The 25,967-nt window shown below is 40.7% G+C and overlaps 1 protein-coding gene across 14 annotated transcripts in view; it reads right to left on the bottom strand.

The window, feature by feature from the left end:
* Positions 1–18,486, bottom strand: part of fnbp1b (formin binding protein 1b) — a 39,845-nt gene extending 21,359 nt beyond the window's left edge. For 3 of the 14 annotated variants that reach the window (XM_029515058.1, XM_029515057.1, XM_029515061.1), the window contains exons 1-6: positions 14,529–14,742; positions 13,769–13,884; positions 9,931–9,987; positions 9,669–9,816; positions 3,500–3,562; positions 1,499–1,603 (exon numbers count right to left, since the gene is read on the bottom strand). In XM_029515058.1, the coding sequence (XP_029370918.1) occupies positions 1,499–1,603; positions 3,500–3,562; positions 9,669–9,816; positions 9,931–9,987; positions 13,769–13,884; positions 14,529–14,570 (531 nt within the window). In that variant the 5' untranslated portion in view covers positions 14,571–14,742. Of the gene's footprint in view, positions 1–1,498; positions 1,604–3,499; positions 3,563–9,668; positions 9,817–9,930; positions 9,988–13,768; positions 13,885–14,528; positions 14,743–18,456 lie in introns of those variants that run through there. The other 11 variants (XM_029515070.1, XM_029515068.1, XM_029515067.1 and 8 more) reach the window with 7 other exon arrangements.
* Positions 18,487–25,967: the final 7,481 nt, after the last annotated feature.

The raw sequence follows: 25,967 nt of genomic DNA on the forward strand, positions 1-25,967 counted from the left end.
CAAAACACCCACATATAAGGGGATTAGAAATGAGACGGCTAATATCTGACATTTTCTTGCCTTTATTGTTTGTAAAAGTTTTAGGGAGTCTTAGGGAAACCCTTAACCTGACTAGTTTCATTCAAGAGACTTAGAAACTCCTGAAGTTTCCCATTTCAAATGCGCTCTCTGTACAGAATCTGAATTCCAAACAACTGTCACCAGTAGTGTGAAAAAGCCCTGGCCTGAAACATGCCACAACTTTCCCTTAAATACCAAAAAGAGGAAGAAAAAAGATGTGAAGAAATCTGCACATTATAAAGGGAAACTGCAGCATTTTAAAATGGTACTTTCTTTCCAGAAGAAGTTCCTCTGTGTTTAATTTTTGATATCAGAGACAATTTGAAATGCCAACACAGAAACTTAATTTCAGTAGTACGAATGGGAAGTGATCAGGTGACATGATTAATGCACACTTTGAGGTTAACATGGGCAAAAAAACTGGCATGACCCTTTAGATGTGAGTGCCGCAAGATAAATCCAGCTCGTTCTAGAGTTGTTTACTTTGTTCCATTCCATAAAGATGCAAACTAAATTAATGCAAAGAAAAGAATTGTTTCTCTTTCTTTTACAGAATTCTGTGTACGAGTCCTTCATGCTTCCATAAATGGAATAACTGTAATCAGAAACAACGCAGCTCTTGTTTCAAGAGTTACTTCTTTTTTTTCTGAGCTGCTGTTCCGGGTCTTTCCTGTTGAGTTCAGTGTTAGCCTAAGCCTATTGTAGCTCTTTGGCTGTATGTCCAGAGAGCAGAAAGGCTCTTTATTCCAGTTTATATTTGCATAATAATCGGGTCTGAACTGTGTCAACTCGAAGGCTGAGCTCCAACAGCTGATGAAGCAGCACTAGCACGCGCTGCTGACCCATGATGCCTTGCAGCTGTGGGAGTTAAGGGCTGAGCTTGAAAAGGCTCTTTTAATTGGTTATGACAACAGGAAATGACATCAGTTTCAGGCCCAGGGGGCTCTGGTTGACAGTTCCTAGGAACTAAGTGAAGGCTGAATGTGTTGATTTATTGACAGGGACGTATAATTACAAAAACAAAAAGTAGGCATTTCGATTTTTCACTTGCAAAGAGACCAAGTCAAATAATATGTCTTTCTGCCACCACGAACACACCGTCCTCTCTGTTGCCATGGTCCATATGTTGGTGGCTGCACTACAGTGATAATGAGGAGTCAGTGCTGCTATCAGCTTTGTTTCACAGCACATCACTGCGCTGCCGAGACAATGCCACCTTTTACACTCAGTTGCTGGCATCAACCACTTGGACGGTCACTCAATCTTTACCGTCTTTCCTAATCAGCGGGTAAAGGGAGGATGCTCTGAGGGAGGGTGAGGAAGGCCAGGCAATCAGCTCGGGGAGGTTTGGGGGGGGCGGCTGAGTTGGAAGCACAGAGGGTTTGCACAAGCTTGTGTGTGATTGGTGGCTGCAGCACAGGAGTGAGATGACACATACCTTTTCCACATCAGCCTTAGTCACGTTAATGTCGGCGTCCATCTTCTCAAAGTATTGCTGTGCTCTGTCTGCCTCTTTACAATCCCTCTCAAATCGTCTTTTGCTCTGAGAAATGGAAAGAAAACCATATTTCATTTATGAATGATCACAGAGATTGCATCAGTAAAATCTTCCCACAAGTTGGAGCAGCAAACATCATCTAATTTGACCTTTTAATAAACATTGTAACAGACGTCAAAGCATGGATGTATGCGTCATATACATTTCAGGCTCAGCATTGTGTGCGACAGAGGTTAGTTTATGTCACTGACACAACCCTGGGGTCTGTCAAAGTCTGCAGCCTGCCGATTAAACAAATGTTCATAGTGGCCGTTTGTGTACAGAAAAACAAGCATTCATCCAGCTCTCTTTCGACCCCTCGAGCCGAACAATCAGTGTTTGTCGGGCCAGTGTGCACTCTGAACTATGCCTATCTGCCTCATGCACACAAAGAGGTCATTGAATGCACAGAGAAGTTTGAGGAGGACAAGGCAGTTATGCTTCTCTCACACGCTTTCTCTCCCCCATCAAAGGGGCCAGGCAGAGATAAGAGGTGGTGCTCTCCTTTCACTCCTCCACTAAAACGAATACCACAGATACTCTCTCCGGTCTGCTCTTGTTTTTTAACAGCAGTATTTAAGAAAATACAAAAGTACTGTACTGCCACTGATGATGAAATCAAGTATTTACCTGTTTTTACCTCAGGCACTGTTTTATGTTAATTATCTAAGTGTCTTTATTTTCATACATTCTTAGCATTATCAGCCTGTCATTCAAGCAATGGAACAGATGCATCATGTAAGAACACATTTAAAAAAAAAATTTTGCTTTATCATGATTTCATTTATAGCGTATATAATTTCATTTTAATGTAATCTGAGAGACTGTTATACGTTTTCATTGTATTAATTCTGCTGTGTCTCCAGTTAAGGAAATGAAGACATAACAAGCGGTGCCTCTGGGCTCTGTTCATGGTATTTTTATTTTTTGTCACCTCCTCTGTGTCCTTCCTCTGTTTACATGGCTCCTGCGGAAGCATGTGACTAATATTAAAACTGCTGATATCCAGAGATCTTCAGTGTTTCTATGTAAGAGGCAATGATCTCAGAGTTTTTTTTTTATCTACATTTACCTCAGGAAGTGTTTTGTCTTCATTCTCAAACTGAAGGTTTTTATCTGCATAAATTCTTAACATTATCAGCACATCATCCCAGCTACAGACACATGCAGTAAACAAGGGCACATTCATAAAAAAAAATTGCTGTAGCTTTATCATAACCTTATTTGAACCACATAATTTCATCTTAATGAATGAATTTATTTAGATCATATAATATCCTGTCTTCAGCTAAAGAAATGGAGTATTGTTTGAGGTTCCAGTTTGAGGCTGGAGGCCCCTCAGGGCTCTGTACATGGTCCTGTTTTTTTGCCTTCCTCTCTTTATAGTCACATGGCTCCTCCCTAAGTGTCTGTTATAGCATGTGATTTTTATATAAAGTGGTGTTGGTGATGATGAATTTTAATCCCACTTCTCTGCAGTGGTGTGCCTTGGTTGATGTGGAATTTGATTTAAACCAAAGCCACTGACAGCACATATTTAAAATTTGAGTAATTGCAGTTGACTTGTGCTTGGTGCTCTCTTTGAAAACATGCTAAGCTACATTTTATGTCATGACTAAATGGTGTTATGCATCAATCCTGGACTTATCAAACCTTTTATCTCTTATCTTCCTTTTTTCCTCTGTGTTTAATATCAGTTAAAGAAATATCTCTTCATTTACAAAGATAGACAGAAATTTAATCTTAATGTGGTGCAGAATATATCCATTTTATAGGGCAATAAATTGAGTTGCAGTTGGCAACTTTAAGTACGTTAGGAGTTGCAGAAGTGTGTTTTTTATTATTATTAGTATTAATTAACGGCAAAGGTTAGTTGTGTACCATTGCATATTGCCTACTCACCGATTCCAGCTGTTTCCATGAGCTCTCAATTTGCTGCTGTGCCTTACGTCCATCATGGAAATGCTGTAAGGGTTGGAGAAAGCAGAGAGGGGAATGAAAAAAAAAAAATCAACATACTATTCACAAGCTTAACAGATTTAATGTAGGTGAACCTGACCTTGACGTAGGCTGGATAATACATTATAAGCAGTGGGAATGAGAGTCTCAACTATACCATTAAACACTCTGTATATTGTGCTTTGACAGGAAAGTATTAATCTGATCTGAGAAAATGGGGCAGATTCAAATGGATACGATACTGTAACTGCATAAAAAAATATGACCATATAACCCACAAGCTTAACTTCCAGAGATTGTACAAACTCCACCAGATAGCTAGAAATCTATTTGATTAAAGAGAATGCAGGTGCATGAACAATGTAAAGAGAGGCATGGTTTTATAACATTTTAACTGATATTAATCTGCACCATTAATAATCCAATGAATGAAGTCTCTATTCTTAGAAATTTAAAGGAAGAAGAAGAAAAAAAGGGCAGCTCATACTGTAGTTAAAGTAACAATGGCCAACAAGGGGCCAGTAATGGAGATAGAACAGATGCTGCTTGATGCAATTATAAAGTCACGTGTATGGGGTGAGAATGGTGCCAACTGAAAGGTTTATCTCAGACACACATTCAATGCATCACACAAGTATTGTGAAAAAAATCAGTGAATTCTATAAAAAGGGAATATTTAGGCAGTCAATAACAGTAAATACCAAGTAATTAAATATAAACACATAATGTCTTCAGTCCATCAGGGAATGAAGCATCTTTCATTGTGAAAACATGCAAGAAGAAACTAAAACTCTCAAGTGAGGACAGAAGAATAGAAGACAACCATAAGTCATGCCAGCAGCCTTTGTGTATGAATAGTCATGTGGGAAGCCCCTAACTTTTCTCTAGGGACAGGGACTGAGGTTAACATTTCTGTGAAAATGTCGCAGCAACTGCTGGTGATCCCCTGACTTTTCCCATGAATGATCATCAGGCCAAACCTTCAATTTGTCCAATAATGTATCAATAAAACTAAATAACATCAGCCTCAGGTGTATTTAATGTCAGCACACTAAGTTAAGATGAACACGTGTTCTGACTGTTCCAGTGTGTGTCTGCATCTCAGCGTCTTTATTTTTTTAACAGTAGAAGGTGCCAGGAAATATTCAGATTGGTACGGTTACAACTGTTAGATGAGATAGTAAGAAACAGCAAGACTAACTGAGAGATTGAAGCACACAGTGAACATACCACAAGATAAAACACAATGGCGACTGAAGAGTTAGATATAGTTATCTGGGGGGAGACAGAAGGGCTGCAGTGGATTCTGGAATATACCAAACATGGCATATTGGACAAAGCAAGGTGGCTGCGCTGATCTAAACTCTCACAGCTCATACACTGTGTGTTTTTATAAGCAGCCTCACATGGCCTATTTCACTCTAGGAGACCAGAGGACTTGGGCTGGAAGCAGAGCACATCTCTCTGCAGCTCTCTGTGTGGATCCCAGCCAGATCCCCCTGCAAGTGGAAACGCAGACCCACCAATTCAACAATGTCTGTTTTTTCTGAATTAGATTCAGATTACTTATAAAACATGCAACTGGTGCCCTGCAGTGCCTGCAGTCACATTAATTTGCTAAAAAAGCTAAAAAAAAAAAAAAAAAAAAAAAAAAACACCACATAGAGTTGACTGTCAATGAGGTCTCCCCTGGATACGCAGACTGCTGAGGAGGGAGTTAGTAGCTGAGCTGAATATCGATGCTGCCTTTCAATAACAGATCCAGGCTGTTGCAAAGAACAGAAGGCTGTTCATTTTACTGCTAAGGAATTTCAGTGGTTGGACAGCACAAGGAAGTCTTCAGTATTCTGCATGCTAACTCACAATCAGGAGATGTGAAATTAGGCCTGATGAAGGAGGCTAAAAGGTTAATGTCACCTGTATAACACTGGGCATGAGAGCAGTCGGTGAGCATATGCTCTGGTTTACCACAGGTAGTCACACTTCTCAATACCCAAAGTTTCAAGGGAAGCTGAGCAAAATAAGGAAGTGGTCCGGTGTTTCAGGGGAAGTATTTGAGCTCAAACAGAAAACGGGACCCTGTGGAGCATGTGAGGCCCTTTCAAATCAACGCATCTCATGTGCTTTGTTTTTTTTCCAACTGCTGTTAAGACCCTGACCTTAAGATTCCTGTTAGATCAGAACAATCCTGTTAGTGATGACAAAAAATGTCTTACAGCCTGATGATAAAATGCCTTGATGCCTTTTCACAGTATGCAGACCGGGTGATGTCATTGTTAATGTGAGGCATTCTTTCAGCTAAATATTTGTCTCCATAACAACATTTCTGAAAAATATCCAGTCCTAAACAAATCCTCCATCTCTGTGAAGATGAACAAACTCAGCTGACACTCTTCCCCAAACACCTCCATCAGATTTAGAAGACCCTGTTTGAGGATGAAGACCTACTGACCACCCTCTGTGGGCTTTGATCAAACTAAACTAATACATATGAGCCCATTCACTTTCAAACTCCATCCAGAAAATAAATAAAAAAGGAGCCTTCAGCCATCTGGGTTGTAGGTATTGAGTAAACGGTGCGGCTGAATTAGAAAATGTTCTGCAGTGTTGGTTGGTTGGATTTAAATTCACAGACTGCAGAGGTGGATTTGGCTCCTCACAAGAAAGAGCAGATGCAGAGCCGTCTTCCTTCCAACCATGTCTCTCAGCAACAGCACTCAACTACTGGCACTGTCGGGGACATCTGTGCTGCTTCAACAGGTCGCTGACAGGAAGCTGCCACTCTCAGCTACCCAGGACTTTGAAAGACAACTGGAAAAAGGACACACTAACAGATCCTGTCCAAATTTTGTCTCGTAAAAGGGGGACTGGAAAATATGATGACATCCCTTCCAAACACAGTTGATCAGAAACAGAAGATTTAATATTTACTTAATAAGATGGACAAAATCTTCAGAGGCAAAGGAATTCCTCCAGCTAGTCGCAGTAGTTATTCACGTCAATAAGAACCAATAAAACATAACAAACCAAAACACATAAACAGCATCTTTCTCTTGTTTGTTGTTATTCCAAGCTCGTGCATTACATTGTATTGCTGTCTACCTTATCTGCCTTGCTACTTTCCAGTGTTGTCAGTGTACAAGGCTGAACTGTGGTAGCACAGACATGCACCCTGAGGGACTCACAAGCTGACCACACCATGAAAACTAACACAACAGCTGAGGGAAACAAACATTCTCTGCCAACTGAAGACTAGAAAGTTTTAACATTTCAGCTTTAGCAATCCCGTGTGCATCTGTGCAGAGTCACAAGCTCTAACCCAAACTGTCATTCACTGACATGATTTGGTTCGTAGGAATGTGCACCTGAAGTCCTGTACAGTTGTCAACACATATTAGGTAGTACAAACAGCCACAGGTCATATTAGAGAGAGACTTGGGAGATGATTACACCTCATGAAAGCTCCAGAGAGAATTTCCTTCTCATGTTTAGACCATTAAGTGAGGATGCAAAAAGAGTGATACTGCAGAGGTTATTCAAACTCGGGTCAACAATCAATTCTCCATCTCTCAGATTCCTAGCTTTCTTTCCACTCAGCACAAGGAGGCATGTGAGGCCACTGGAGAGAGGCACAGTGTACTTACATCTCTCTTCTCTGCCTCTCACAGATAAATGAGGTGGGACCTCCTCTGCCAAACCCACCTAAAGATGTTTTATAGCACATTATGGCTTTCAGCTGACTTTTTCGGGAAATGCAATGCCTACTTTCCCGTCCTTGGCAGCTTGGCAGAAGAAAATGTTGCTGGGCTTTTGGGTTGGTTTTTTTTTTTGTTTCTTTTTTTGTTGTATTAAATGGCTGAACTTGTTACATTGCAGCAAGATAAGACAGATACAACAATATCATAATGTGCAAGAGGAGAAAGAAGTGCACCCAGAAATGGCCCTCAAGTGGACTCCACTAACAGATATAAAGATCACTATTTCCATAGTGACACTCATAAATACTGGAGTCTTGGGAGTGTTTTAGGGTCTTTATCAGTCCTCATGGGCAGCAGCATGCTGATCAAACACATTATTATGATTCATCAGCACAACCACAGTCCCTTGAGACTTAGGCACTTCATCCCGTATTAACCTTGTTTGCTCTTCATCTTCACCTATTATACCATTAAGCATAGCATGGAAAACGAGAAACTATGTGGACGAGGTTAGGGCACTGGGTGTTTACCGAATAATGTCTAAATCACATTTCTCTTATAAAACCATTTTTGTAAAAGCAAGTACTGGGAAATCAAATCCTTTAAGGAAATATTCTTGGCCTCACCTCCTGTGCCGCCAAAAGCTGAGCTCAGTGGGAGGTTCACTCAGGGAGAGAGCAGAGGGAGGGTGCAGAGAGTTACAAAACCCCACACCAGAAGCTAATGATGTATTATTATTTTGTTCCCCTCCTGGGTTTGTAGCATGGACTTTACCTGTCCAATAAGCTCTGTACTAACCCAGGGGGCCCTGACCTTCCTCTAATCCTTCTGTCTGGGTTTGCCTCCATAGCTGCGTCTGACAGAGACGCAAATCAAGAGGCTCGGACTGGGAAAAAAAACACTGAGTGGTGCTTAAAAATTAATGTGAACAAAACCAGAGGGAGGAATGACAGGAAGCTGAGAGTTTACTGTTTTAAAATGAGCTTTTGTGACTTCAATAACACTTTCTGTAACAGCGAAACCCTGAATGGTTTCTTGTGAAAAGAAAAAAAAAGTGTTGAACAGTGAGGTCTGATAGAAGTCTCGTTTTCTATAGCTTGGAGTTTCTGATTTTCTTAGCAGCCTTTTCAACACTTGATCACTGTCAAAGAGTGTCATTCTGCATCATCCATTACTACACTGAGGCAGTGGGAGTGTCTTTGTATCACAAGTGAAAGTAAATGAATAAAAGTTTCATTGGCTACATTTACCCATTCAGGATACTACCCTGAATAGACTGACAAACTATTCTCTCAGATGAAAGAATCCTCTGTTCACAAAATATACTGTGAGTTATGGTGTAATGTGGTGAAGAAAACCCCCAACCTCCCCTCCCTGCATTGTTTAACTGAACAAACTCTGTTGTGGCATTCTTTAGTCCAGGACACATGACGAGTAACTCACAATACCTGCAAGGAAAGATGCCGAAGACTGACAGAAGGGTGGGAGCAGAAATTTGGGTAAATAACTTGGATAACTCCAATGACCCTTTATGACAGAAGCCAAATCTGGACACCTGACTGCTGCTTGTTATTCCAAACTAGACCAAAGCCAAAAGGAGAACACGCCTTGACACAATGGATTGTTCCATTGAAAGTGCTGGAAATTCACAATCTCTCCCTTTACTGCAACTTATACTGAACTAAAATCGAAAGTGATTACTGATAATTTGGAGCAAGGTTTATAAAAAAAAAAAAAAAAAAAAAAAAAAAAAAAAAAAAAAAACAGCGTCACAGATTAAACCAGCTGTGAATATATGAACATATAGTGTAAAAAAATAAATAAATAAAAAATAAGTCACTCCCCCTTTGTGCCCCTGGTTTTTGGTTTTCCACTCCAGTTCCCTCAGCTGGACTTCTGTGACACAAGAGTTTATGGCAGATTTTTGAGAAAGTACATTTTTTTTCCAGCTCAGTAGCTTTCCCTCTCCTATTTCACAAACTCCATGGAAGCCATGAAACCACACTGTTATCAATTAATCACGCACTGCAAATCCAGCACTCTTTTAAATCACTTTGTACTGGTGAGCAGGCAAGTGACCTCAACTTTCAAGAATCGTGGTGCTAGTGGTGCGGTGCACCAATTTTAAAAGTAAGGAATAACTCTGTAATGACAGAGCGACGATGACTTCCATAAAAAGGACAGTCAGTTGTGCTGTGCACTGCTGGCTAGCCTTTGGGTAGCCAGTAAATCTATATTTACTCAGTGATGACCTCAGATCGTGGAGAAGAAGTGAGCAGGGGAAATGTGCTATTTGAGATCTTATAGGCCTTAACAGAATCTACTTGCTGCCATTTACACTAAATAATTAATGTGGTCAGGCCGACAAAGTGACAAAAAGAGTGCAACTTAAATGTAAGTAAGAGATTACTCACCGATTTTCTCTCAGTCTTGAGTTCCTGTAGGTAGCGTGAAAGCTCAGTGATGATCTGAGCTGTTAAGTTCTCCGCTATTACCTCATGTTGGCCGGCGTAGTCATTTAACTCATTGAGTGTTATCAGGAAGGCTCGGCAGAAGGTGTACCTGGGGAGACACAGGAAAAAAAGTTAAAGGAAAGATAGCAGTTCTTCACTTCACTCATATTCAACATATTTTCCTAAAAGTCATTCATGATGTGAGCATGACGCTTTGACTCACTTGCTCTCTTCCTCCTCTCGTGAGTTCTTCTTGGGTTGATACTTCTTAGATAAATTCCTGTGTGGACAAAGAGTTCGGTATCGTCAGACATTTTTTTTTTTTTTTTTAACCATGTCTATGTTTAGAGCCCGGCCTGCTGATGAGCTGGGCGCCATTACCATTATGTTTCCCTGACACTGCCCTCTCGGACCAGCCAAAGGATCATCCAATACACCATTCAATCCAGCAAAGTGCTTTCCACTCCCGCTGCTGCATCTCCTTCCCTCTCTTCAGCACATCAATCATCGCCCCCAGGAGAATGCATGCAGAGCTAGTCACCCGAAACAAGTATGCTTTTCTTACGCAGCCATTGCCATTGGCACAACATGAGTGCACCATGTATGGTGGACAGTTGTGAGAGGATGAGAGAAAAATAAGTCACCATGCTGGCTTAAGATGGGTTGCAAGTAAAAGCCCCACCTCGCCCCAGTTTGGATAATGACAATGTTGACAATGTCCTTCTCTCAACCTATATTAGCCACTGTTGTGTTGTTTGAAAGGCTGCAGCTTGCCATGTCACACACAGCGTGACACTCTCGACATCCAACTGGAACTCTGTCAGCAAAACATAATAACTTGCGTCAAACCCTGATGGATTTGGGTAGCTGTTGTGTACTTAGGCATTCAGGAGCTTTTGTTTATTTAATGAGCACTTTTGTCAAGTTCAAAATTGACATTGTAAACACACACAAAGAAAAGCAGACCTGTATTAACAAGACAAGACACAAGCCCGTATAAAGCTGTGGCTAATAGTGAGTTATGCTGTAATTTCCTTACTGAACAAGCATATTACAACCAGGAATGGGACAATATTACAATTCCATCAGCAAAAAAAAAAAAAAATGCTTAAAAAAGACAATATGCCACAATAGTTGGCAGTTTCTGTTAATTGGGGTTAGTAATAGTCAAGCGTTTACCAGTTCTAGTTTTAAGAAACAACAGTGTTGGGCACTAAATCTCTCATGTACATGATTTAAAAGGCCATGTGAAAATAAATATTGCATGAGTTAAAAAAATGAAATAAAAACTACATGGATTGTGTGTCTGCACACCATCCACCTCTCTCAGCCTACATCCCTCCTGCCTTGTGGTTTTTGCACTGTTGCTAGGCAGATCTGTCTGTCTCTCTCTCCCCCTGTCCTTCTCAGACCATCTCTAATTATAGTCCTAGTTCCCACTCGCTCGCTTATTCACTCACAGTTAGATGTTAACTGTCAGACTGAATAAGTCTGCGCCCCTTAAAAACATATTTAGCAAAGCTATCCAAATTCAGTGGCAGCTTGCACTTAATTAGGTGGATTAAAGCAGCATTGTTAAGTGTATATTTGTTTGGTTATGTCTGTCTGCAGAACGATATGGAATGAACACATGGCCTGCTGGAATCTCACTGGAGGAGAATGCCTATACATTCTGGTTGACAACATGACCACAGACCCTTTTTTCACCCTCGCCCAGCCCAGCCTTTGTTCACAGGACTTTATTCCCACTGTGTTATGGATTATGCCAGCCTGGAATTTGGGGGAGGAAGAGGAGGAGGCATTAAAGCATTGCCCTGCAATGACTAGACTGAAGCATTGTGCATGTTTACACCGATGCAATGGAAGAGGATTATTTGTGGATTAGTGCAGCGTGTGGTTGGTATTGTGACAGAAATGGTACAAAGTAGACTAATAGCCAGAGATGGAACTCAGTTAGGGAAACTCTTTTTCAAATTGGAAGAATTAAAAAGTCCTGAACCAAACAGCTGACTATCATCATATCACTGACTATACAAACATCTTCTGCAGGAATTTTACTGAGCTGCCAAATATGTTGTTGATTGGTCAAATTAATCAAAAACTATGCAAAATCTTAATTTATCAGAGACTCAATCTTAATAATTTTCCAATTTGAAAGAGCACTCAGTTCCGGTAACTATGCAGAATGATTATATTATTGATATCTGTTACAGCTGCACTTCTCCTGTTATGACATTGCAAAATGCCCTCTGTTGAAACGGAGAGAAGAGATGAACGGCATGAATGGTGGAAAAGAAGACCGGATCAAAGTGCTAATTCCATTAGTTTATTAGATCTAACAGCTGTGGATTTCTTTTGGGTAGAATATGCCTGTTAGATTGAACCTGATTCCATGAGCTAAGTTGATTACAAAGGATAAGTAGTCCTGAGGTATAGCCAAGTAGAACAACAACAAAGAAGCAGTGTGTTAAAAACACAGGAAAACCTTATGACTCAATCTATCCTGCCTGCACGTCCTAATTTCCTCATTTTAGATTCCTCTGACAAGTGGACCAATGTGTACATCTGTGTGTGTGTGTGTTTGTGTGTCAACCAGATAACAGACCCAGTTTGACAGCAGGCCTGTGTAAGCACAGTGACTGAAAACATCCTCACCATCTGTGCAGCCTTAAGTTCAATAAAAGCCTGACTGCTGTGGCATGATCAGTCTATCCCTGTGCTTTTGTCATACATGCAGCACACAGATGCTGACTAATTGATGTGTGCTTGTATTTATAGGATGTCTGCTTGTGCTCAAACCTGTAAACATATATATTATTGCTTTATTTAGGCTTCCAACCTATGTATCTGTGGATAAACCTGAGAGAATCATGCACAGGTAGAGTGATTTCACTTGAGTTCATTTGAATACTTTCTGTTCTTCCCTCACTGACTTTTAATTAGTTAGGCATTTTAATTTGTTCATTTGTTTCAGGAAACATAGTGAAATAGACAAAAACTGCACAAAGTTGCAGGATTTCAAAATTTCACCAATTTGAAGCGGTATTTGTAAGAAAATTATTATTTCCGCTTGATGTCTTGAAGTGAAAAGTTGAGTGCAGGGTATGAGGATGATGCATGCATGTAAACACAGGCTAGCTAGTCCTATTATCTCAAGATGACTTAATTCTCTAAAAGAGGGGTGGTGTGGCCTGTAGAGAATCTGTTGTGAGGTTGTTGCTATGTGAATGGTTGACTGGTATTGGCTATTCACTGTGAAAATGGGGGGGTGGGTGCATGTTGGTAGTCAGTACTTAGAGCATTAGCCATATTGCCAAGCCTGGTTAAAGATAGGGATTTTGGATTTGTTCGATGTCTCCTACTGTGTTGGGATGCTGTAGGCCTTAAAAGAGGGATTCACTCAATGTAGAAGTGCTCGCAGAAAAAAATAAATAAATCAGTGACTGCACCAAAACAAAACAGCGTGTGTGGAGGGAGTTGGAGGGGGCAGGGTAGAAGCCTGTGGTTGGAGAGAGAAAAAAATAATAATAATAAAAAAAAAAAAATCTGGGTCAGACCTGGGGTTGATATGGCTGATACCCACTAGTCTCTATGGAAACAAGCGCCGACCCATCACACCCCCGTGCAACCTGACTTCCTCTTCCCTGAAGCACAATCCAGCAACAGCAGCAGACAGCATGCATGCAGGCATGCATGCACTAGAGAGGCAGAGATTTTTCACACACTACAGACAAAAAAAAAAGAAGGATGGATGGGGGCGCAGACATCTAACGGACTTTCTGCTGGATTTTTATTGTTATTAATATAACTGTTAACATACTATGTCCCATATGGGAAATCCCTCCCTCAGATTCCTCCACCAGGGAGAGGTCAGAGGTCAGGGTCAGATACATAATGAGCTGAGAACGATCCATTCTCTTGTTTCAAGGATGCTTCAGTAGGTCAAATCCTGCTGTAGAGGGGGATTTCTTTATCTAAGCCATCTGGATGGAAAACAGTCACCCCTATTAGTGCACTGCAAACCCAAATATGGATAATTACAAGTCTGCTGGAACACTCACCTAATTTGTTTTGCATAGTTGAGTTCAATTTCTGATCGTTCCTTGACAAATTTCGTGTACTTCTCCACAAATTCGATCCCCCACTGTGTGTGCTTCTCCAAGTTGTCAAACTGATCCTGCAGAAAGAAGAAAATAACATAATGATTTAATCATGCAAATAGCATTAGGCCACCCATCACAGATTGAATCAACTTGATGAGGATTGCAGATTTTATCTATACTGTATGCACCACCTATTGTATATCATTTAAACAATACTACCAAATATCCACATTGGTATTTCAGCACAACACTGAGATCCTTTTTAATCTGATAAAAGCAGGTGAGTTGCTCTTTCCAGACCTTAGACCGTCAGCTTCAGTACCTGGTCTACGACTGACCCTTTTGATAATTACAACTGATGTGTTGGGTGAGCTTGCTGTTCATTTCTTTTCACACCAATGTCTTTCACAGAGGTTACTGTGGTTCATAATGAAAAAGTAGGAAGTATCGTCCCGCCACTATCGATAACCAAATACAGCTGTTCAGGCTGAACTCATGGTTCAGGATTTGCTCATGACTTGTGAGGAAAAAATTTGCCACTAGTTAGCTGAGGTTGCGTTAAAATCCTCAAGTTCCAAAAAAAAAAAAAAGGCACGTATTACATCTGGGACTTCTCTCGCCACCACGAGTGCGCACACAGCTAAGATATACTGGCTATCAAATGGCTGCAAACTCACGGCAGTGTTGGTATTATTTTAAAGATGAACCAAAAAACGACCTTGGTGTAGCTCCAACAGTTCCCCATCCTCTCCTCTACCATGTCTGGAGGTTTCTTTAATCCAGTTAACAGCTCCTCTCGCACGACACTCTGAGCTCATGAGGTGGCATCAAGAAGTTTCAGCTGATTCTCTGAGCACACCATGCACCATGTGCTCCACGGCTGCTGGAGGCATATCTATTATTCCCCTGCACCACAAGAAACACATCAAGCAAGTGGTGTGTGCATTGTCTCTCACTCATCTGCTTGAAGCAGCTCTGCACTAGATAACATTTTCATAGTGCTGACACAGGAAGCGGTTGTGGTGAAGAAGAGTTTGAGATTCTAAAGTCTTCCTAGTTGTGCAGCACTTCATTTTTTATTACAGCAACATCAATATTTAAAAAAAAAAATTGCTTTACAGAAGACGAATTGCGTCATACAAAGAGGGGCAAAATGTCTTCAACATCAAACAGCATCCACAAACTAAACAACTCACTGAAGTACTCAAGGAAAACAATAGAGAGCTCTGACTGTGTGGGGGCCGGGCTTGGTGGCGGTGGGCGGGGTGGGGGGGTCAGGGCACAGTCATTGTTAGTCGGTTTCAATCAGCAATCACTCATCAACAAGCCACTCAAGGGAAGAATGACTAGATAAAACCAAAGTATTCGCAGACATTTTCAGGCAACCCCTCGTCTTTTGTTTTCTCCCTCTCCGTTCTTCTGCCATGAGACAGATTTCTTGTTTTTCTTGTTTCTACAACAAACTTCCCTCTCACTCTAATGCCCAACAGCATGCTCATCCTTAAAAACTTGTGCTAATTAAAGCAATCAAACTACATTCATCCATTACCACCACACCTTTACCACTGTTGGGAGAAAAAGGCACAACAATAAGCCAACGTCACTGCAGCCACATCATGCACATGAAACCCTCCTCTCTCTCCTCCACACACACAACTCAGATTACCCTTTTTTGCAGCGGCACCATCTTATCCTATTTGTTTTGAGTTGGACCCTTATGGAATATCCAAAGGCAGTAAATGTCCATTCAAATCCAACTTGCCCCACGCCCCACCCACACCACCCTTCTAAAGCAGCACAACAAAAGGCTGAAGTTGGGTTGAAGCGGGCATCCACCGGACCATTTCCCAGGTATCCAAAGCAGAGCGGGTGTGTGGGTTCACGCCTGGGTTGGGAACAATGTCCGTTGATTCCACACCCACACAAGCACAGAAAAAATTTGCCGTTGTAGCAAGTAATTCCCAAATGTGTGGAAGGAACACGGATCCCAGGGAACAGGGGAGGAACCCTGTGCAGCGCCGGCTCGCTCACACTAACGCACACATGCACAGACACACAGCACTCTAAAGCTGAGGCCACTGCTGCCCACAGCATAAAAGCTTAATGCTCCATCAGGCGTAAGGTGGAATAAGTGGGATGGGACAGGATAGTGAGGGAGAGAGGAAAAACAGAGGGAGGGGGCTTGAAAGGAGCAGAAATGACAGAAGAGGCGGGATTACATGGGAGGGGATTAAATTTGCAGGGGGACTCGTCCAGGCTGCTAAGGCCTCATTAAATCTGTCACCCCCCGATATATATATATATATATATATATATAAAATGATAGTTAAAATGTATGATGATGAGTCATTGTGAGTTCATCAATGATTAATATCAGATCAGCCAAAGAGGCAGTTGCTCTCAGAAGATGGGAAATTCATCAGCAAAGATATTCCCCAGCATAGAGAGAGAGAACAAGTTAATGAATTATGAATCAGAGTGAGATTTCTGTCAGAGAAAACAACACACTGTGAAAAACTGTGTCAGACATAGACACAGTTGCTTCCTGTAGTGTCTTCCAAACTTACACATTGTGCACATTTGACTGAACATAGGAAGAAAATCAAATGGCACAAATCTAAAAACAAAAAGCAAAACATACAGCTATGCAGCGTTAAAGGTTTGTGGAACAGGAAAGAAAAATAAAAACTACAGAGACGAAATGATAAGTCGATTGACCGCAAGGGATCCAGCAACTGATCTGATCTTTGTATTCAAAATGTGCATAAAATCAGCAAAAAACTATTTTTAGCCACAACAAAATACAAATTCTCTATTAAAATTTTGAAAGTGAAGAAAAAAGAGGCTCAAATATGAAGAAAACTTCTAAAAGCTCTTCTCTGGCTTTGATCTTGACTATAAACTATATTTTCTGAGGTGAAGACAAAGCTCAGTTTCCATTTGTTTCCCCTCTCTGCTTTTAATCTGTTTTTACTCCAGTGGAAAACCACAAAGCAGCAAGATGCCAAGGACAGAGCATGTGACCACCCTCATTTGTTTTGGTGAAAAATATTTTCAGTTGGAAAAAAATTGGACTGACTGTGTAAAAGGACTCCCCTTTTCAGGCACATGGCCACTGCATGCAAATGACAGTGCGAGTAAAATTAAAACCTCCTTCTATGTTTGAGTAACTCCTGCTCCTGTTCTCCTCCTGCAGCATTTGACACCTGACCTTGATCCCGCAGGAAGGGAATCCCTCCAGGAGATGAACCAGCCCAATTCCGCTTGTTATTTCAGGATGCGAGCTCACTCGCTAAGTTGTATGTACTATTTTTGAAGTATGTAAAGAAAAATAAATAAAACTGCTAGGAAAAACATTTTTTATTATCCAGGAAATGGGAAACAGGTTCAAACTGAGAACAAAGGAGTGCTTTGCTGTTACTAAATACACACACACACACACACACACATATATATATATATATATATATATATATATATATATATATATATATATAGTACAGGCCAAAGGTTTGGACACACCTTCTCATTCAAATGAATAGGAAAGAGTGTCCAAACTTTATATATATATATATACTTTGGTTGCCTGTGTGTTGTGTTACAGGCTTGTTTAAGGATCAGCCTCCTGACCTCCAGCCCTTCTCAAATACTGATGCGGATTATTGTGCAGTTTAGTGTATTGGCCAAGCAGTTAATCTGAATTAATGCACATTATTTAGCTCTCTTGATCTGACCATGGTGAGGACCCATTGACCTGCATCCCTAGATCATAGGGCGAGATGGGGGGACTCTTATGTCTCTGGAGGAGAAACACATCTGGTTTTCTTGAACCATAACAACAAACCTGCTGCTTCTTCTCAAAGACACAGATGTCCAATAATGACCAAACAGCAAACATAAATTTTCAACCCTTATTGATACAATTTCCGGTTTATATTTTCCTGTGACAGATTATACGCTACAGCCGTACAGTTTACACACCATGCCAGCGCTGTGTATCAAAAAAAAAAAAAAAACAGCTTCCTGCTCTTCCACAGCAAAAGGATTCTAATGTCGAAATGATGAATAAACTTCACAAAATGCAACTTGTCTGTCACCCCGATCTATTCAGATCGTGAAAAACCATTGTTGTGCAAGGAGAATTTGAACAAGAGTATATGATCACTGTGAGCTGGATTGAAATGCTCTGGATTACAACTGTAGTTTCTCACATTGACTAGGCTGCATTCACTCATGGATCATTCTTGATTCATATATATTATTACACAAAAAAAAAAAAAAAAAGTGGAAGTCTTCAGGCTATCATCAGGGAATTTTTTGGATTGTACCACAAGATCCAATCCTTTTAAATAAAAAAAAAAAAAAAAAAAACGTTACCAGTCTTTCCTTTCTTCAGTGCCAGAAAAAAAAGTAGTGATTCCTAAAACCAAATGCATATCCGATGTCCACAGTCAAAGCAGCAAACTCTCACCTTTCCTCTCTACCATAGAGGGCAGTAGAAAGCAACAAGAATCCTTCAGTATCAGTAGGAGTTACAGCATAGTTACACTAAATTATCATGTTTTATAGATTTCAAATAAAGTTTGCAATGAATGGAGCACATGACAAAACCGTTCTGTGTTATCCTGGAGACACATTGCTTTGACATAGTAATGCACCTGTAAGCCCCAGAGCATGCTGACTGATGATTCATGGATTCATGAGCCCTGAAGGACCCACAGGATAAAAATAACTCATTGTGGTCGTCTCTTTCAAGATGAATAAGGCTGGATGATGAGATCAAGAACTTAAAAAAAAAAAAAAAAAAAAACAGTGCTCAGCTGTGAGGCCAACTACTCACAAAGACTGAGTAGAGTGAGGGGAACGATTTTAAGGCCTCTGAACAAACACTCCCAGGGACTCTTCTTGTTTTATTACATTTTTACAACAATCGCACAGGCTGTTTTGCTGCTCTAATGACCTCAGTCAAAATCTACACACGGTTAGAAGAACGAATCGGCAAAAAGAGAGACAGATAAAGGAAAAGAAACTCAGATATACAGTATATATAGTGTATGAAAAAAAAAATCTTTTTCAACTATAAGATGCCTGGAACTGAACAATATTTTGCAGTCAGAAATCTGATCTCCTGATGGTTATTATCATATTAATGTAACTGCTGATCTACAAGAATTGAAATCCAAATTAAAGTCAATATTTGTCAGCATGCAAAGAACAGTGAATTTATCCAAAAGTTCACTTTAACTTACATTTACTTCACAACTTGTAACTTAGTTTCATTCTTTCTAACAGCTTCAGACTTTCAGACTGTGTCAGTGGTGACAGGAAACCTGCTGAGGCAAAGAAAAGTCGACGTCACGGTAGAGTTGGGGGGTAATCCATGGTGGCTGAAGGGACAGATGTTCTGCAGGAGGACAAAAGGGATAAGAGGCCTTCAGATGCCTTTGTCTTTTTTATTGGTTGGACAGTAGACTAGGTTGGCGGTAGGGGAAGGAGGGGGAGTTTGGACATGTGCTGAAAACATTTAATATGTACTGACCTGGAATTTCCACTGATCAAAGAAAAAAAAAAGCAGTTAACTGTCACTAACATCTGGCTTCTGCTGGATTTTCTCCTCTTATTTCAGATGAAGACCTGCCCAGCATGATGCTGTTATACCAGAAACACTTGGGGGTGACACAGTGAGCTGCAGCCCTGATATAAGTTTTAAAAACATACTTTACTGATGAAAGCATCTCACGTGGAGGATCTAACAAAGAGCCACAGTATCAGTTAGCCTGCTTTCTCACAGTTCACTCATTTGCCACTGTCTATGGTGATATTGCTCCTCGCAGTTTAAGCGTTGCCATTTTTAAGAAAGGCAAACTGGACTCGCAGTGAAAAATGGGGTCAATCTGCTTTATATCCAGGTTTACCAGTGTTTCACAAAATCGCTAACTTTGGTGAAAAAATGGGATTAGGGTCACAAGAGGAAGTACTCATGCCAAGCCTTTGGTCAGATCTTTTCTCTTTACTTTGAGAGAATGGTTTGTATTACTTGTCTATGATAAAGTTCTCAATAAACAAGAATGAGTTATTTTAAGGATCTAGTTACAGCTGACAAACCCCAAACTGCTGGGAGATGAAGATGAAAAAGAAATTGCATGCAGCACTGTTCATTAGACGGGGAGTGTCCTGCCAATTCACTTACAAATAAATTACCCAATTGTTCCAGCAGGACGAGCTCAGCCTTGACAAACGAAGCAAAGAGGTGGAAAATGTCTAATGTTCTGCAGTTGTTCTTTTACTGATTATCCAAAGCTGTGTGCGTGGACTCTGAATGACCACAGCAGACAGGGGCGAAGCAGAGAAGAAGCTGCTCAACGCAGTGCTTCAGTGTTTTTTGCGACAGTGGGCGTCGAGCAGCGAGAACAAATATTTGGGGGACATGCCAAACCCTCTCTCGGACACACATCAGGCTTTGTCCAAGGAGGCAGGGCGGAACAATGCCGCCTTAGCCCGGAGTAACCCCTGTGTCAGAGACGAGCCACAGGAAAAGAGACAGTGGACTCAAACACATACAAAAAAAGCATGTGCACGCACAAATAAAGGCTGATGATCATGTGAGTGACCATTGAATAGCTTAGCTATTTCACTTTGAGTTATGAAAAGCTGAGAAGGACTCCCTCCCTCTTGCCCACCCACCCAAAATGTGGACAGAATAAATTATTCCTTCATGGGTCAAGCTATTCTCAATACAAAAAATAAATCTCTACAATTTAAAATTTCAGTATGTATTCTTGAAACACTAATAACTGAGCTGTTATTTGCCAATTTTAAGTTACACAAAATTCACAAAATACACAAAATTCTCCTCTGAGAGAACTCAGCACATACATCCATATGTCCACAGGCAAATCCCACATCCACATGTCCAGACTCACAAACTTCCTGCAGTATGTATGTATGAACAGCTGTTTGCTGCAGTGGGTGACCTTATGCACAGGAGCTCTTGTTTGCATGCCATGAAGATATTTTTAGAAATAACGCCTCTGCCTGTCTGAAATTTAAGAATGTGTGTTGGTGTATGCACACGTGTATCGTTCCACTGTGTTCTTAAAGTACTTTTCCTCTGTGCCTGCCTGTGCATGGTTCCTACTCCTATTCCCCAGATTAGAAAGAGCAGCCCCTTCTCATGCCAGTTAAGGAACAGGAAATTGCTGCATCTCGGTTGTGAGTCATAGTAACTGAAAGGGTGGTCTGATCGTTCAAGGGCATCAAAAAGAAACTTTAACTGCCTACTTTCTTGTTAATTGAGTCAATGAGCCGGCATGTAGCCAGGTCTTCAGTTCACACAAAGATAAGTCCTCCATCCATCTGCAGTACTGCTTATCCTTGTTGGAGCTAAAGGGGCTGGAGCCAATCCCTGCTGACAGTTGGCCAGGACAGATTACACCCTGGTGAGGCTGACAGTCTATCACAGGGCTGACACACGGAGACAACCAACCAGCCATGTTCACATTCACACCTACTGCCACTTCAGATTTGGCAACTGACGGCCTCTCTGGTCTCTGGTTTGGTTTCTACTCTCTGCAGAGGTCTGGGTCTCTGGTCTGTCTTGTCAGGTCTGGTCTAGTCTTGCATCTCTGGAGGGGTCCAGTCTCTGGTCTGGTCTCCGGGGAGGTCCCATGTCTGGTCTAGTCTGGTCCATATTCATTCATTTTCCCAACAGATATGTTCCTTTTTTACTCCAAAAAAAAAAAAAAAGTTGATGTAAAAGGTCAGCCAGTTTTCTCGTGATCACGGATTTTACAGGGCCCCATTTACCAAATGCCCGGTAAAACCGAGCTTGAAATGAGCTGTGTGACAATTTTGCCAAATGATGATTAAGCACTTCGGGACCCCATGTTTAACGGCACTATTTATTTTTATTTTATTTTTTTTCAAGGAGACACTTCTATTTTTGTTACTTAAGCAATATGTGATATTGCTTTTATGTAACAATTCCATCTAAGCATAGATAAATGTTTAAAACTTAATAAATGTGAAAAGACACTTTAATGTCTCAATTTGTCATTCTGTCGTCCAAAGAAGACTGAAGTAGATCATGAGTATCCTGTGCAATCCTATAGATTGAAGCAGAAATCAAATCGTTTTGAATGGAATCGTAAAAATCGTGAGATAGTAAAAGATTCCCACACCTACTGCAGACATTGTGGGACTCACACACAGCCTTCATTGCGCTTGCTTGGCTAATGACACTAGTTTTCAATAGAAAGAATGACTGAGTAAGAATTGTTTTGCTCCTCTGCTCACTCACAGCACTGGTCAGTTTCATCTGCAGCAGCACCTGGAGGTACTCCTCATAAGGGTTCAGGTGGTGTTGCTCCTTCTCCTCTTCCTTTTCTGATTTCACAGAGCGCACCGTGTCCAGGAAAACAAAAAACTCGCTTCTTCTGCGCAACATGGTCAAGCTTTTGCAAAATAGTCAACAAAAGGATCCTGGTGCAAAGTTAATCCATCTCAGAGGGATATCGTTTGGTGGAAGAATATGTGTTGGTTGAGCAAAACATCAACAGTGATCAGACCCTGCATATAGAAATGCAAAGGCTGGATCCAAAAACGTCCTATATCCCACTAGAACACAAAATGCAATGACAGAGAACAAAAGAAATGTTGCAACCTGCAAAGAACTTGATTAAATGACGTTGTTAATAATCTGATTACTTCACCTCCCTTCTAACTACCTTCACCATCCAATAGGCTGCTGTGTGGACTAATCCTGCTAGGCCAGCAAACACACACTAGTCATTGTTCCTGTTGAGCTGTTTTTGTTCTTTTTGGAGGACAAAGCTCTTTAATTCTTATGTAACGCTGTCTCTGGAATTGAGGAAAAGTTCGAACTTTTAATATGAGACGGTTTAATGTGCATACGAAACAGCAAGTTATTAGCTTGAGATGAAAGCCATCCCTGATTCATGCTCCGAACAAGCTGGAAGCAATCAAGATTTGCCTGCAATGGGTCGTCTCTGAAGCCATAAGCTTGATAAGTTTATATGGACATGGGCACTATAAATAAGTGAGTGGGATATTGATAAAAGCGATAAAATGCCGTGTTTCTGTTAACTGTTCTGTTCTTCTTATGAAACTGTGTCCTGTTGTATTCATGTTGGGCTGAGGAAGTTTATCGCAAATGCATTATTATCAGCTTTACTGATAAAATGGAAAAAAAAAAATAAAAATATATAAAATATATATATCACTAAAAAGATTTAAGCTGACAAATTAATTTATTACAAAGCAGCAGCCAATTACAGACCAAAAACATCAAGCCAACAGTGAAGTGCCAAATATAGCAGCTCTTCAAATGAACACTCATAGCTGGCTCCAAAAGTGAGTCACTCCCGATAGACTTCCGTGTTAAAATGACCAAATTCACAGTTGAAAGAAACATGTTTACAGCAAGATGGAAAAAAAACTATTAACAAACAAAAATCTAACTGACCCTGAGCTTCAAAAATCACTCTTTGGAGTAATGTCACACCGGCTACATCCATCTTTGTTTACACTGAAAAATGTTAAATCTATGGTTCTCTATGCAGACTGTTTCTGTTGCTCTAAATTAGGTTTTTGACTGTCATATGTGAATTAGTCAGTATTTCAATAGATCAGCCTCAAGAGAAATATTAATATTTGACCAACATGACCCCTGGTTAACCCTGACCCAGTTTTAATCAGAACCCTGCCCAGCTGCCCACTAACAGTAAAGGCCTTCAGTACATATTAAACATGGATCAGGTGAACATCTTGCCAAGGCACTCACACTATGTGCTGCCATGACATGTCTCATGTGCACATTTCCTACTGAAGAACGTAACGTGTTCCTTTGTAGTCCAAAATGGCATCTTTCTGATTACTACATTACATTGCCAATAAGTGTCAGTCTTTAATCACAGCTCTGATGGATCTTGTGGAATTTGAAAAATAAAAAAATAAAAATACACACAGCACTAACTTATAATTAGGTTGGCTAGCAAACGTAGTGGTAGGAAACGAGAGAGTACATGAGACCTATTTGGACTTTGTGTCTTTCACACTTATTGAGGTATGTGTTGCATTTTAAGTTCATAAATAGCCTTGTCTGGTTCTTTTTCTGTCAGTGTCACATAGGGCTTCTCTTCTTCCCCTGGTTCTTTGGTCACCAGAGCTACGTCTTCAAAACGTAACTTCAAAGATATGAATCTCTTCCTGTATGGCTTCAGTAGTAGGACTCATCCAGTTATTTCTCATTTAAGTCTCACACCATTAATTTCCTTCCCCTCCACTTGTGCAATAGTGTAGTTCACTGTCCATGCTGCAGAAGCTGTATTTACCAATTTAATTTTGATCATTTATCTTACTCATCATAGTGTCATGGTAAGTGTGTGGGGCTAACACAGTGGTTCTGGGTGCTAACGTTTTTCTGCTGGCACTACTGGCGGTTTTTCAGGCTGTTTCTTTGAAATTTGTGGCAAAACTTTCACTCCACCCTGATGTGCCTCATCTGAGCTTATGAGTAACGATGGTACTGTTTAGCAGGAACAGGAAGGTTACTCATCTTGGATACACTCAGATCTTCAGTATGTGCAATACACTTGTATATTTGTGAGAGTAGGAGGTTTTCTGTGCTAAGATATGTAGCGTGCTGGGTGGTGCCACTGAGTCAGACATGCAAACTCATTACGATTCTGAGAAAGGCTGTCTGTTAATGAATGTGGCCAGACCTCTGTAGTGGAAACAATAGATATCATTTCAAATGTCCATTTTCTAATACAATCATTGATGGCCGCTGTCTCTTTGTCTGTTTGGTCTTCATATGTATTTATAAATCCTATATCTTGCAGTCACTTTAAAATGTAAAGAAAATATGAATGCAATATCTTACAAGCTGCAACACGGTGATATCACCACGAGACCTCCTTAAGCTCACACAGTCTCTTAGACATGACAAAAATCTGAGGCTAATTCTTCCACTGTGAGAGGGAAAATCTAAGCTATTTAGCAGCCATGTTCACAGCAAGACTCCACTAACATCTGTCTCAAAAGAGCCAAGGGAGAGGGGGTGAACAAGTAGGCGTGATGAAAATAGAGAGAATAAAACATAAACATAGCAAAGGAGAAAATGTAAAGAAATGCATGAGTGGGCTGGAGTAAAAGTTGGACCCATCTTAGTGCAAGTAACTTTGAGCAGTGGGAGAAAACTGTGGTAGGGGCATGAGCTAGCTTTCATCACGCCTCATTTCACATTAAGCAGAGTAGGCGTTAGCCACGTTCATGAGGTACCAAGAGGTTGTCTATTGGCAGCATGTGGTATGTCTTTCAGGAAGCTAGATAACAGACCACTTATGTTACAGAGGTGGCATAGCTACTGTTTTTTGTAGCCTCAGAAAGTTCCCCAGTTGCATCACAGCATTGAAATAACTGATCCAATGGCATTTACTCCATCATCTTCGGCACACATACTTGCAGTGGATCCATTAGCTAGCTGGCCACAGCAAACATCTGTGCTGTCACACCCGTTTAACTCTGTGGAGCTCTATCATGAATAGAGCTGCTGAGGACACACCTGCAAAGACTGCTTGTATCAGCCCTAACACAAGTTTTATTTCTCCTCTAAACACACTAGGATGTGTCCTTATTTCCTACATGTAGAGATGAAGTATTTCAGACCAGGATATAGTTGCTGATTATTCCACATGTTAAAACTAAAATGCAGCCATGTTAGCATATATTTTTATGTTCTTAATCAAGCATGACTTCTCTGTCCTTTCTTTTCGGTCATGCTATGCAAATGATATCACTGTGATTTGTACGACTACTATAGTTAAGTCTCCTTCAAGGGCAAGTAGTTAAAAGAGGGAATAAAAAAAAGATGTTGCATCTTAGAACAGCCACACATCAGCCAACAATGAGGTAACATCATGACCCTGTATTGCTTCATTATTCTGCTGAGAGAAACTCACTGCTGTCACAGCTGTCAAATGAAGTATATGGCACAATAAAGCGGAACATGGAGGGCTGTCAGGCTTAGGTGACAGTATGCCACAGTTCATGTGACTGAGGCCCATCAGGGGCATAATTTCCACTGTCGAAGCAGTGATTACAGGCTAAATCTACAAATAACAGAAGTCAGCACTAG

This window comes from Echeneis naucrates, chromosome 12, assembly GCF_900963305.1.
Source record: "Echeneis naucrates chromosome 12, fEcheNa1.1, whole genome shotgun sequence".
Taxonomy (NCBI): domain Eukaryota; kingdom Metazoa; phylum Chordata; class Actinopteri; order Carangiformes; family Echeneidae; genus Echeneis; species Echeneis naucrates.